The 14,359-nt window shown below is 41.9% G+C and overlaps 1 protein-coding gene across 2 annotated transcripts in view; it reads left to right on the top strand.

Annotated features, from left to right (window-relative positions):
* LOC105490484 (transient receptor potential cation channel subfamily C member 5) overlaps window positions 1–14,359 on the top strand; it is a 327,334-nt gene that overhangs the window by 238,014 nt on the left and 74,961 nt on the right. For both annotated transcript variants that reach the window (XM_011756193.3, XM_024795644.2), the window contains 2 exons: window positions 1,558–1,697; window positions 6,566–6,888. In XM_011756193.3, the coding sequence (XP_011754495.1) occupies window positions 1,558–1,697; window positions 6,566–6,888 (463 nt within the window). The remainder of the gene's footprint in view (window positions 1–1,557; window positions 1,698–6,565; window positions 6,889–14,359) is intronic.

Raw genomic sequence — 14,359 nt, forward strand, 5'->3', positions numbered from 1 at the left:
GCCCACCCCCATGCAGTGTGGTAGTCCTTTCTTGGGAGTCTCAGAAATGTAGTTCCTTCTGTCCCAGACCCTGGTCATTCAATATTGCCTGGTCCATGGTGAGATTGGCAGTACACCTAGGGCTTGCTTTTGCTAATCTAATATCTTCCAGGACAGAGAAGCTGTCTGTCAGTTATTCTAGAGACAAAGCCAAGTATCAGTCAGGACAGGCCTCAAGTAAGGTAGGCAGAGCAAGTGCTGATCAGTCTATTCAAAGCACCTTTTCCCATAACTAAGGGACACATGAATCTGCTAATTTCTCATAGCTACTCCACGTGACTCAGTTCTTGTTCAAGGTCTACATTCTATTTGGACACTGATTTCACAACCAAGGGGGAATTCACACACATCATGGTAAAAGCAGCCCTACCAGCAGTCTCCAGGCATAATTAGATTGCACTGGAGTCTCCAGCACACGGCCATCTTCTAAGTCCTTGCTACTCGAACTGTGGTCCCCAAACCAGCAATACCAGTACCACCTGGGAGATTATTTGACACACAGAACCTCAGGTGCCACCTGAGATCTGAATTTTAACATGATCTTCAGATAATTCACATGTACTTTATTTATTTATTTATTTATTTATTTTTTTTTTTTTTTTTTGAGACGGAGTCTCGCTCTGTCGCCCAGGCTGGAGTGCAGTGGCGCGATCTCGGCTCACTGCAAGCTCCGCCTCCCGGGTTCACGCCATTCTCCTGCCTCAGCCTCCCGAGTAGCTGGGACTACAGGCGCCCACAACCGCGCCCGGCTAATTTTTTGTATTTTTAGTAGAGAGGGGATTTCACCGTGGTCTGGATCTCCTGACCTTGTGATCCGCCCACCTCGGCCTCCCAAAGTGCTGGGATTACAGGCGTGAGCCACCGCGCCCGGCTCACATGTACTTTAAAGTCTGAGAAAGTGCTGCCCTAGACCACAACCACACCTTTTACTATTTTCTTTATTTCAAGGCTGAAGAAACATCCATGTCATCAGGTAAAATTTTACAACACTTCTACTTGATGAAAGAAAAAAGGGGGGAAAAATGAGTTATAAATTATGTTGGGCCCCATTGCCTAGCTTTAGCCCCAACATCTGGTAATTTGATCTATGATCAGCTTGCTCACCTCAAAACACATTGAGAAGTTTTCTTTCCTGAACCTAGTGGAAAGTAAGGACTATGGGATAATACTGATCTAATTAATTTATTGATGAAATTACTCCCATTCCAAAATGGAAAGAAAGTAGAAACAGGCACCCAAAATTGCAACAGCATTTCAGTAACTATAGTAAAAATGCTAAGAGTAGTACCCAGAAAGTATAACATATGGGCATTCTCAGGAAAAGCCTACCAAGTTTGGCAAGTTCAAAACTGGGAGGTGGAGTAGGAAAGCAAGTGATTATTGTCTCTCAAGGCTTCACTCCACTGAGACCCTAATTCATTCCTTAATTCCATCCTTATTCACTTCGAGGGGGGGATCCTTCTATGATGACCAGGGCTGACCCTATGTAGAAATAAACTGTTTGCCTCCATTATTCAGGTTTCATTTGGGGTGAGATTAAGGAAATGTGGGATGGTGGATTTACTGAATACATCCATGACTGGTGGAACCTGATGGATTTCGCAATGAACTCCCTCTACCTGGCAACTATTTCCTTGAAGATTGTGGCCTATGTCAAGGTAAATTGGAATGTCTGCCATTTTTCCTACACAGCAATTTTGGCTACATTAAGCTTTTGCACTGAGAGCATAAAAAGTTTTGAGAAAAAGTGATGATGATGATGGCTCAATCCATGTGGGAAATTACCATATAAACAGACATTCTTTCAGTGGTTTGTAAGCAGTGTCCACCTACGCAAAGAAAGTGGAAAATGGAATAATTTGCAAATGAATCATTAGCTTCTGAGGCTTTCAGGATAAAGGGGTCTTCAGCTTTCAGTGTTTAAGTGCTCTCTACGATGTCCTTGCCAACATAATGGCCCAATGATGCTTGCATGGGGCTGGGGCAGAAAATTCACTGAATTCACTGTCTTCAAAAGCTTCTCTTAATCCTTGTCACCTCATTAAAAAGGGCTACTTTATATGTGTCTAATATTATTCTCTCTGTGACATAATCATTAGTAATTCTTCCTCCCTGTGGGGTCATACAAAACAAGACTGTTTCTTCCTAACAATGCTTCTGATATGACATCATCTCTCCCTAACCCTCTGAGTTGTCTCTTCTCAAAGCTAAACATTCCCATTTCTCTCAACTGCTCTTCATATAATGACAAGTAGCGGAATCCCAGACATTTGACTACAGGTGGCATAGACTTTTAATAGCTTCTTCCTTGCTCATCACTTCCACCACCAGGATAACCACTCAAGCAGTTATAAATCCAGCATTTTTAGTATCACCCAACCTGTGCTTCTCTACCAATTCAGATGTACACACACACACACACACACACACACACACACACACACACACACACACCACCTTAATGCTTTTCCCTCACAATATTCAGCTCGAATTATCCTGAAAAAAACTTTATGTCTGACGTCTTACTTTGGGTAATCACAGGCTCTAAGTTCGGGTCTGGTGCTTATTAAATCATGGGATTGCTGTCCTCCTTGTAGCCTGAGTTAAACTTCTCCATCATGCTGACAATTCAGTCTCCAAGATTGTATAGTCAGTCATGCTTTTTGGCTCTAAATTCCACATTAAGGACTTTTAGAATGGAAATATGGCTGTCCCCCAAATCTCCAACAACTTAGTTTATTTTTGTATCCCTAATATGCATATTGCATAAATTTTAAGACCTTGGGAGTTATGTAGAGCATGCATATTGAATGCAGTCATGAAACATTTTTGAAAGGAGCCCAAGAGTAGGCCCTATACATGTGGTGATCATTTAACACATACTTACAACTTCCTTAAGAGAAAAAGCTGGTGAGGAAAATGTTTGAATCCCTAGTTAATGTGCCTGGGTGAAATCCATGTCATTCTGGCACTCTGCTGACTAAGTAACACTGTTAAGTAAAGGGAAAAGTTCTTCCTTTGGAAATGGTATTTATACACTGGAGGGACCATAAATTATCAATCTAGAAATTGGTGGGTTTTGTTTAAACAGGAAAGCTTAGAATAAATGATAAAGAAAAGGATTAACATTTGGGGATATGAAAAATGTATCTGTAGATTCTCAACATTAGCTAATCACATGACCTGTCCGACTTTACTGGAGAGGCTTCCGAAGAGTTAGCTACTTCTCCATCACAAAATATAAGGATAAATCTGCTCTATTAAGCTGGGTAAATGCCCCTTAACTGGCAAACACTTTATTCAAAGGAGACCTTTGCCAAGAAGTTGGAGTCCTTCCCAAAAAAGAATTTACAAAGCAAGACAGGCCACATGCAAAATTTGGATTTGCAATGAGAATTTATAAATGAGGATAATCAGATCTACCCATCCACAGAAGTCCAGGCTGGATAACTTTCCCCAAGCAGGCTGAGCCAACTTCTATGAGGCAAAGCCATAAGAACTGCTCCACAGGCTCCTTGAACCTTTTTCAATCACCATGGTACCGAAGCAGTACAGAAGCACCAAGGAATGAGCTGGTTCTAAAGATCATTTATTTTATTAGAGTGCAAAATTAGTCAACAATATCTGTTCCACTTCACATGATCTAAAGCAAGAACCAAAAAGCACACATCAAAATACTCAAAAGGAGCAAATATATATAAGATTGACCCTTGTTGCCCCCAGATGATTTCACAAATGGAGAATAACCATTCTTTGCTTTTCTAGGATACTACCACCTAGATCTATTCCACCACTGCCTCGTTTCCATGTGTGCCAAGTAAATCTGGACTATGCTACCCACTGAGTTAATGGCCTTTTTTTCAGTCAGTGCTTAGCTAAAGACATAATAACACCCCCCTCAAATTCTTATTACTATTGAGTCCCCACATTGAGCTGTTCCTCTTCATGTTTTGCTTTAGGGTTTATAAAATGCAATTTACATCCTTTGAAAGGCAAGAAGGCCAATTTTCTAACTGCATTCCATTTCAAAGGATGTAAGAAAAATCACTTGTCTCCAAATATTACTAACTCAAGAGTCAGGAGATCTGAATTTAATTCCCAATCTCATACGCATGAGCAGGATTACCATAGGCAATCCCTCTACCTTTCTGAGCTGTAGATTCTGCCTCTGATAAATAAGCAGTAGATTAAACTAGATCAATGGTGCTCAACCTTTTAAAATTTTTTCCTCGTGTTAGCACATCTTTAAGCAAAAACTCACACAGTAATCCAATATATAAAAAAGCCCAAAGGACTGAGTTTGGCTTCAGGAATGAGTCTTCTAAGCCTCCACTTTGGCTTCCACAGTAGCTATGAGATGCCTCCATTAAACCCCCAGGCTCTAAGGAACACAGTTTAAAACCACCGTGTTAGATCAGGTGTCAACAAACTATGGTCTGTGGGCCAAACCTGGCCTTCTGCCATGTCCATGTGGTTGCATATTGTCTAGGGCTGCTTTAGGATTACAAAGGAAGCATTGAGTAGTTGTGGTGGGAACCATGGAGCCCACAAAGCCAAAAATATATACTATCTGGTTCTTGACAGAAAAAGTTTGCCAATCTCTGTGCCAGATGAGTTCCATGTTTATTCCCTGCACATACATGCTATATCTTTCTCCAAAGGTGCAAAGTATCTATGTTCAAAGTATAAATTTGCCACGAGAATCATGTTTTACACTTCTGAGTGTTCCACAAATTCAGATTCACCATCCCATGGGCAGCAGACATCCCTGAGGTTACAGTTCCAAATGAGGAGAGAGAAAACCCCAAATTATGAGCTATACATGTTCCAGTTGGTGATTTCTAGTTTTAAAACATAGGTCTGTTTTGTTATCAGCAAAGAGACTATCTTTCACATATACCTCAAACCTTTAAAAGCTAATCTATCATCTGTGCTGTGATGTCAACTATCATATAAGTAACATTTAATAGAAATAGTGCTAGACTGAGTGTCTGGAGACCTGTGGATTACTTCTTGCTGGCTCTGCCACTGACTTGCTGTGTGATCTTTAGCAAGTCACTCTGCCTATCTGGATTTCTTCCATTTGTAAAACAGGCATAACCGTTCCTACCCCTCACAATAATGCAGTGCATGTTTGTTGGGGGAGGAAAAATGTAGAAATATAAGATTTGGCGAAGAGTACATAAAACTGATTGGCCACCTAAAGCCTATCTGAAGCAAAAGTACAAATGTGGCATGGTTTCTCCAAGCTCCTCTGACAGTGAAGAATATTGGATACACACAAGTGATTTTAACCGCACCAGTTTCCTCAGTTGTTGGAACTGAAGCACATTTTAGAAATGCTAACAATATAATTTGGCCCCCAGTGCAACATTTTCTCAGGAAAGTTGTTTACATTTAGTCCTGAGAAATTGTGATATTTAAATGTGAGCTCAAGGCAATATGCTTCAAATTAAATTCCAGGCAAAATCTACTTCTGTCTTGGGAAGGTAATAAGTAATTCCTTGTATTTCCATAACATCTCCACTTATGGAGTACACAGACTTCTGCATATGGATACAGAATCACAAACATGTGCAGTGGGTAGGAGGCATTATCCTCATTTTATGGTGAAATTAAAAGATACAGGCAGTTTTAAGTGACAATGCCCAAATTGGAGCTCAGATCTCAGGATGAAGTCATCTTTCTACAAGGCTACTCCTAATGTGCCGGGAGCTGGAAACCTGGAATGGGTAACCAACCCAATAAGTAATGGTTCTTCCCCTCCTTCAAGCCCCTGGTTTTTCATGTGTGCTGAAGGAACATTCTAACTTACAGGGTTGTCAAATGAACTGTAAAATACATCCATACACCACTGTGTGGGGCAGTACTAAATTCATTACCTGAAAGGTTGACATGCCATTTGCAGTAGTGTAGAATACATTACAGCCTGCTAAAAATTCAGCAGAAAGCTCCAGTGAGTGGCTCCCTAAGGATCCTCCATCAGCCCCAAACTGCAGTCAGCAAGGATATGAGAATGAACACTGCATACCGAGAAGGCTGCTTCTACCCCTTGTCTTTCAGTAACAGTAGGTTGTCCATGGTGCTCAGAGCCCAGTGAGGGCTTGAGGAAGTCCATTTCATTTGAAATCTTTAGGAAGCAGGGTGATTTTTCCCCACAACCTTGGGCATACTAGTGCCTCTGTCTCGGTGACACTCCCCAATAATCTGGTAAACCCACAGTTAGAAAATGTCTATTGATAAACCACAGGAGGTTGCTCCAGATGATTGATCTAAAATGTATTCTTCTGCGTGTGCATCCTAGGTATATATGTGGATGGGAGTGGGAGGAAGAGAGTTGTTAGCAGCACATATTAATTGGGTGGGGCGAGAAAGACAAATAGTGTCATGCATGGGGCCTGTTGCATAATGAAAGCTTGATGCATATTTTGGTGGCTTTGTTTGGGTATGGAAGGAAGGAAAAAAAGGGAAAGTTTTAAAAATGCTCACTGTACCTCTCATCTTGTGCACTTGTTATTTCTTTCAGTATAATGGTTCTCGTCCAAGGGAGGAATGGGAAATGTGGCACCCGACTCTGATTGCAGAAGCACTCTTCGCGATTTCCAACATTTTAAGTTCGTTGCGTCTCATATCCCTGTTCACAGCCAACTCCCACTTAGGACCTCTGCAGATCTCTTTGGGACGCATGCTGCTTGATATCCTCAAGTTCCTCTTTATCTACTGCCTGGTACTACTAGCTTTTGCCAATGGACTGAACCAGCTTTACTTCTATTATGAAACCAGAGCTATCGATGAGCCTAACAACTGCAAGGGGATCCGATGTGAGAAACAGAACAATGCCTTCTCCACGTAAGACAATCCCCTTTCCTTTTTTATCTTTTTCTTTTTTTTTTTTTTTTTGCCATTTTTCCGCTTTTTCCATTTTTGTCTTGTTTTCAGCCTACAGTTTCATCACTGTCACTTGACTGTGAAGGCAGTGCTCACTGTGGATCCACCCAAAGGGTCAGAGGTGGAAGAATGTTCTTCTCTCGCTACAGGGTACTAGGAGACGAAGTGAAGTTAGGTGAGGTAGGAAAGAAACAAGCACACACATGGGATTCCAGGAAGTCATCTAAAGAGTTGGTTCTGAACTACGTTGGTAGCATTACATATTTTTAAAAGAATTACTTGGGGTGAGGTAGATAATTCCTCACTCAAAATGTGGCACCAAGGTAATGAAACAACAAAGCTATTCCTCTGAATGAGTGGCTACCAAAGCTAACTTAACTATTGTGAATCAAGGAAGAATGCAAACATATCTTAATGCACCCCCATTCATAGGTGTAATCTCGAGAGGGGACAGGCTGAAGGTAGGACTAGAATCCACTCTCCTGCTACATTAATTTAAGGTTTCAGGTGGGCCAAGTGGAACCCAGCACTAATTAGAAATGTCCCAGGACACAAGAGATAACTCATGATTCTGTCCACAAGTCCACTGCCTCTGAACACATGGAACTCCTGTGCCTTTGCTTAGTACTGTCAAGACCTACTTTTCGGGGGACCTTCAAGCCTTCAGAATGGCTTTCATTTTCTGATAAATCAATGCTAGAGGAAATAGACAAGAGAAAACAAATAAGTACATGTCAGGCTGTTAGGAGCTGTCCTGGGCTGACCCTGAACTCAGTGTTCTACACCTTGTCCATCTCCACCCCTACTTCTGGAGAGTGCAACTCATCACTGGTATTCATAGCAATGACCCCAAGGTCATACAAGATTCTTAGTCATTAAACTAAGATACAATTGTTTCCTTACAACTCCATAAACCAACACAGTTCAGTGGACTTGGAGATTCTAGAAATATGCTCCACAACAAAGGCCAGAGAAAAAAAGGACTGTTGCATTGATAGAGAAAAACAAAAAACAACAACAACAACAACAAAAAAAAAACAGTGCTATCTAGCTGATTCTCGTTATTTGTCTCTAGCAGCATTTCCTAAAATGGATTCACACAAACCACAGCTCAGTGGCATGTTAATAGACAGGAGAATGGAATCTATGATTAAACCTCCTGCACTAGGCCATGCTCCTTGTCTCTCTTCCCGAAACTCAGGGCTAAATCTTGGGTGGGAAACCAGATTCATGTGCAAGGAGAAGGGGTCCAAAATGGGTTGACAGAGAGATAGTGCTGCTTTGGTTAAGCCAACCAGGAGTGCATAACATCAGCTTATCAGCTTCCTAGTGCCTCTTGACTAGGAATGGCTTCCTCTCCTGCATTACTCTAGAGACAGAACTCACAGCAACCTATTTTCAACATAGAGAGCAATTGTGTAGTGGCTTGAGCACCAGGAGACTGCATTTGTTCCCATCAAAGTGTTCAACAGAATTAAATCATGAATGAGAGGTGCCTTTCAGGAGGTCAGGTCCCTGCCAATTATGCTCTCACGTGCACTCTGCTGAGGAAATTTATGAAATGCCTCCTTGCAAGTTTGTAGTGATTATTAACACCCCTGTTGCCAACTGACATTTTGCTCCTATCACTTGCCTAGCAGTGATGATTGAAAAGAATGGGCACCTGTCATACACAAAATTATATTTTGGGGTGTCAGATATGAAGAAGCATTGTCATGGTCGGGCCAAATCAGCAGTAATGTTACCTCAACTTTCCCTCTATCAGTTGATTTTTTTCCTCCATAAAAGGCTGCTTTCTTTTAAATGCCTCAACTCAGGCATTCATTCATTCATTCGAGACTGAGTCTTGCTCTGTCACCCAGGCTGGAGTACAGTGGCATGATCCCAGCTCACTGCAACATCTCTCTCCCAGGTTCAAGCAATTCTTGTGCCTCAGTCTCCTGAGTAGCTGGGATTACAGTTGCCCGTCACCATGCCTGGCTAATCTTTATATTTTTAGTAGAGATGGAGTTTTGCCATGTTGTCCAGGCTGGTCTCGAACTCCTGACCTCAGGTGATCCACTCGTCTCAGCCTCCCAAAGTACTGGGATTACAGGTCTGAGCCACCGCACCTGGCCTCAGGCATTTATCATACCTGTTAAAATACACGTTACTCAGCCAGGGAGTAAGAAAGATTCTGCTTTTAGAGAAGGGGATAGTTTGTTTATGTATCTAGTGGAAAGTTTGGTACCTGCTTATTGTCATCCTTTTCCTTCTGATTCTCCAGAGATGCCATTGCTTTTTTTCCACATAAAAAAAAGAAAAAAACAGGCCAGGTGCAGTGACTCAAACCTATAATCCCAGCACTTTGGGAGGCCGAGGCAGGAAGATCACCTGAGGTCGGGAGTTCAAGACCAGCCTGGCCAACATGAAGAAACCCTGTTTCTACCAAAAATACAAAATTAGCCAGGCGTGGTGCCACATGCCTGTAATCCCAGCTCCTTGGGAGGCTGAGGCAGGAGAATCGCTTGAACCCGGGAGGCGGAGGTTGCAGTGAGCTGAGATCCCACCATTGCACTCCAGCCTGGGCAACAAGAGCAAAACTCCATCTCAAACAAACCAAAAAAAAAAAAAGAGTTTTCATGGAGTGGCTATTCAGAATTGGCAGTTACCACATTCTGTTCAATTTAACCAAACTGGCTTTTTTTTTTTTTTTTTTCTAGCGAAGGATCAGTTTTAAACAAACATTGGGATACCAATACAGACAACTTGAGACAGTATTTGTATATTTTAATCAGTGTAGCTGTGTGCTTCTGCTCCTCAAGAACTGGATCCATACAGGATGTGTGCCATCTGTCCTCTTGAGGTTCAGGACATTCTAAATTGAATATTTCACGGTTTGGGATGGCATCCAGAAGTTTTCCCTGTAACTTTATGTTTTGTATTATGTCAAATGTTATGGCAGGGCCCAAATAGCATAGCCACAAGTTTGGTTTATGTGGGCATAAAACTCTAACCAAACTCCAGACATAGGGAGTCATTTGGAGAAAGCCTGTATGTGGTATTTTAACCCAATAAAGTTTATGAGGGAAAAGGGGAGAGGAAGCAAACATAAAGCGGGTAAAGCGTAGAGCATCTTTTATATCTCAGGCGTGGCTTCTTCAGTGGACCAAGCTGCAATGCAGTATTGACATGACAGAGCCTCTACTTCTGTCTCAGAATGGCTCCAAATGATTTCTGTACTGCAAAATAAAGCCAAATTGTGGGGAAAAAAATAAAGAGAAAGGAAGGGAGGGAGGGAGGGAGGGAGGGAGGGAGAGAAGGAAGGAAGGAAGGAAGGAAGGAAGGAAGGAAGGAAGGAAGGAAGGAAGGAAGGAAGGAAGGAAGGAAGGAAGGAAGGGAGGGAGGGAGGGAGGGAAGGAAAAAGAAAAAAAATCTTTTCTCCTTAGGCATACAATTTAAGGGAAACTCACTGTCTTTGCTGACAACCACATGACAGTACTGCTGGGGGTTTGAGTTTGGTATTGCATACTGGGAATACGTGGCCTTCATCTGCTGTCAAGAGAAATAATTAGAAAGACATTATCATTCTGAAGGCACAGGACTTGTGAGAGAAAAAGAAGCTAACTTGTTCCAGCCCTCACCTCCTGAATACACCTGGCTGTTTCACAGGCCCTTCAAATACAGGATGTCCACAACTAAATTCCTTATCCCTTATCTCTGTATATTCACTTCCAACCTATATCCCCTTTAATTCCTCATCTCATTAAATGACACTAACCAGACTCCTCCCTCATGAAACACATCATCAAGTATGTCACTCAGCCCAATCAGTTCTACTTCCAAAATATCTCTTGAATACCTCTCTCTCTCTCACACACACACACACACACACACCACACACACACACACACCACACACACACACTCATCCAACCATCCTGGTTCAGGCCTAAATTATTTCTCCCAAGGACTGTGGCAACAGACTCTTGACTGGTCCCCCTGCCTCCAATCTGGTCTTCTCTCCAAACAATCTCCCACCTACTATGCGGAAGTTTCTTTCTAAATACCCGTTGCATCCTGGCCCCCACTGGCTTCATGCCTGCCAGAATATCTGAATCTTCTCCATAAAATCCTGCCTCTTTACCATAACACACATAAAACACAGGGCCTGGTAATCTGACTCTTGCCTCTCCGGTCTTTTACCGCTCTCCTCCTTTGTCAACATTTTGCTGTTCTCCAACTACAGGAAAGTGTCTTAATCCTTCAGACCTTTGTGCATCACATGCCATTCCCTCTGAATGGAATACCCACCCTCGCCTGGCCAGCCTGGCAAACTCATACCCATCTTTTCAGTTGATGGCAAAGGACTACCTGCTCTAAAGCCTTTCTTACCCACTCTAACCCCACTCTCAGCTGCAGGCTTCTTCTAGAATGCATGTTTCCCATGGCATTCTAAACACATCTCCATTATGTTACATAAACTGTTGTATTTCAGACATTTGTGCCTCTCTCTCCCACCAGACTGAGACTCCCATCTTAGTAAACTTTGCATCTGCCATAGAGGGGCCTAAGACATGACGGTGCTCAACATGGCTACTGAACAATTGAGTGAAAAGACGAAGACGACGTGCAAAAGCAATCCTCTTTTTAAGCTTTTTATTTGGAGATAATTTTAGTTACATTGTAAGAAATAATAGAGAAATCTGTAAATCCTTCACCCATTTTTCCCAGGCGTAACATCTTGCATAGCTGTAGCACATTATCACAACCAGGAAATCAACACTGATAAAATCCAGTGGCCTTATTCAGATTTCACCAGTTTTCACGGGTATTTAGAAAGAAACTTCCACACACGTGCAAGCCATTTACAACAACATACATGGGCCTAAGAGTAATCTTGTCTTTAATTATAGATAATCTACTTCTGCTTCTGTCCACCCTGCCCCCCAGGGTGACTGAAGTATCTGGCCAGTCGTGTCACTCTGCTGATCCACTTTGAGCTTACTTTCAGCAAAAACCCTTGGCCTTTCTCCTACCTCTCTCATCCTGTACTTGGGCACTTGGCCCAAGAGCAACGCTCTACATTGATCGCTACACATTTCATCTCATTAGTTCCAGCCCCTTGCTCCAAGGTGTTGAAGTCTTTCTGAGTCTTTATCCTGTCATCCAGTTTATCAGCTTTCCCTCTAGTCTTGTGTCATCTGAAGATCTAAGAAGCATGCCATCGATTTCCATCCAAAGCATTGAAAAAAGTGTCAGGCAGGCTTGGTATTCGCTGGGTGGAATATTGGGCAGCTATTAAAATGATACGCATGAAGACTCTGTATATACATTAAAAAGTGTCTAAACCCAAAATGTGTAATTTTTTTAAAATCACAGAGATTGGGCTGGGCCCTGTGGTTCACACCTGCAAACCCAGAACTTTGGGAGGCCGAACCGGGCAGATCACTTGAGGTCAGGAGTTCGAGACCAGCCTGGCCAACCTGAGGAAGCCCCGTCTCTACTAAAAATACAAAAATCAGCCAAGTGTAGTGGTGGACACCTGTAATGCCAGTTACTTGGGAGACTGGGGCAGGAGAATTGCTTGAACCCGGGAGGCAGAGACTGCACACAGTGAGCCAAGAGGGCTCTGTTGCATTCCAGCCTGGGCAACAGAGTAAGACTCCGTCTAAAAAAAAATTTTATATATATCTATATACACACACACACACACACACACACACACAGATAGATAGATGTTAGATAGATAGAGCGATAGATAGATCAATAGATCGATCCCAGGCTGAGAGGGTGGCTCACACCTGTAATCTCAGCACCTTGGGAGGCTGAGGCAAGTGGATCACCTCAGGTAAGGAGTTTGAGACCAGCCTGGCCAACATGGCAAAATCCCGTCTCTACTAAAAATACAAAAATTAGCTGGGCATGGTGGCATGAGCCTGTAATCCCAGCTACTCAGGAGGCTGGGGCAGGAGAATCACTTGAATCCGGGAGGCGGAGATTGCAGTGAGCTGAGATCGCGCCATTGTACTCCAGCCTGGGCATCGCATAGAGACTCTGTCTCAAGAACAAACAAGCAAACACTAGAGATTGTATAAATTATGATCGCAACTATGTACAATTAGATATTCAAATGAATAATCTATAAAGACAAAGGAATGTAAAATAACAATGTGGAAGATTTAATAATAATAATGAAAATAATCAGCATTTACTGAGTGCTAGGAACAGGCACTATTACAAACCAGCTTTTCATGAATTAATTCATGTAATCCTCACTACCATGCTATCAGGTAGACAGTGTTGTTCTTACCCATTTTACAGATAGGGAAACCAGAGTACAATGTAGTTAATCAGGCTGTCCCGAATTGCATAGACGGTAAGTAGCAAAGACAGGATTTCAATCCAGGCATGCAAGCTCCAGTCTGTACTTTTACCTAGGGATACAGGTGTAAGTCTGGTTTTGTAAAGGTACATAAGATTTGTTGTATACAGCTGCAATAATCATGAATACATGAAAAACTAAATAGGACAGAGCCATGACCTAGCAGTCCACTGCGACCTTCTTCAAGGCTATTACCATTCATTTGTAGCTACTTCTACTTAATCAGTGGTGATTTCTCCACCCATCATTCAGCCAATATTTTCCTATCTTACTAACATGGATACACATGTAGTTCCCATCAAACACTCTTCTTTTTGTTCTGGTCAGGTCATAAAGGTTCTTATTGGTTATCTCTGGCTTTTCCTCCTAATTCCAGTCCATATCCTTCCCAATGCTATTATCACAGGATGGTGCTACTCATTTGTACTTTCTTTGGTTATGTGTTTCTCCTGTCATCTTTTATAGACTCCTTCAATAAACATTTCTTCAACAATTCCTATGTACCAGGCAATGAGGATACCTAGGAAGATGGAATCCTTATCCTTAAGAAGTTCATAGTCTAATGGGGAATGCAAATAAACAATTAGAATAGCTGCTATTATTAATGCTTACCATATGCAAAGTACTTTAAAGTGCTGAGCACTTTACATGCAGTATGTTAGGTTATACAGTTATGAGGTTACATGTGTGGGCTTCAGAGTCAAAAGAGCTGGGTACAAATTCTACCTCTGATACTTCCTGCCTGTGTGACCACTCTGTGCCTCAGTATCTCATCTGAAAAATAGAAGAACAATAGTCGCTACTTTATAGACATATAGCCAAATATAATATAATCAGCCCTTCATATCTATGTCTTTTGCTTCCATGGATTCAACCATCTGTGGATCAAAAATATTTTTTTAAAAATGAATGGTTGCATCTGTACTGAATATGAACAGACTTTTTTCTGTCATTATTCTCTAAATAATATAATATAGCAACTATTTACATGGCATTCACACTGTATTACCTATCATAAATAATCTAGAGATGTTATAAAGTATATGGAATGGGCCAGGCATGGTGGTTC

Source organism: Macaca nemestrina, chromosome X (assembly GCF_043159975.1).
Source record: "Macaca nemestrina isolate mMacNem1 chromosome X, mMacNem.hap1, whole genome shotgun sequence".
NCBI lineage: Eukaryota > Metazoa > Chordata > Mammalia > Primates > Cercopithecidae > Macaca > Macaca nemestrina.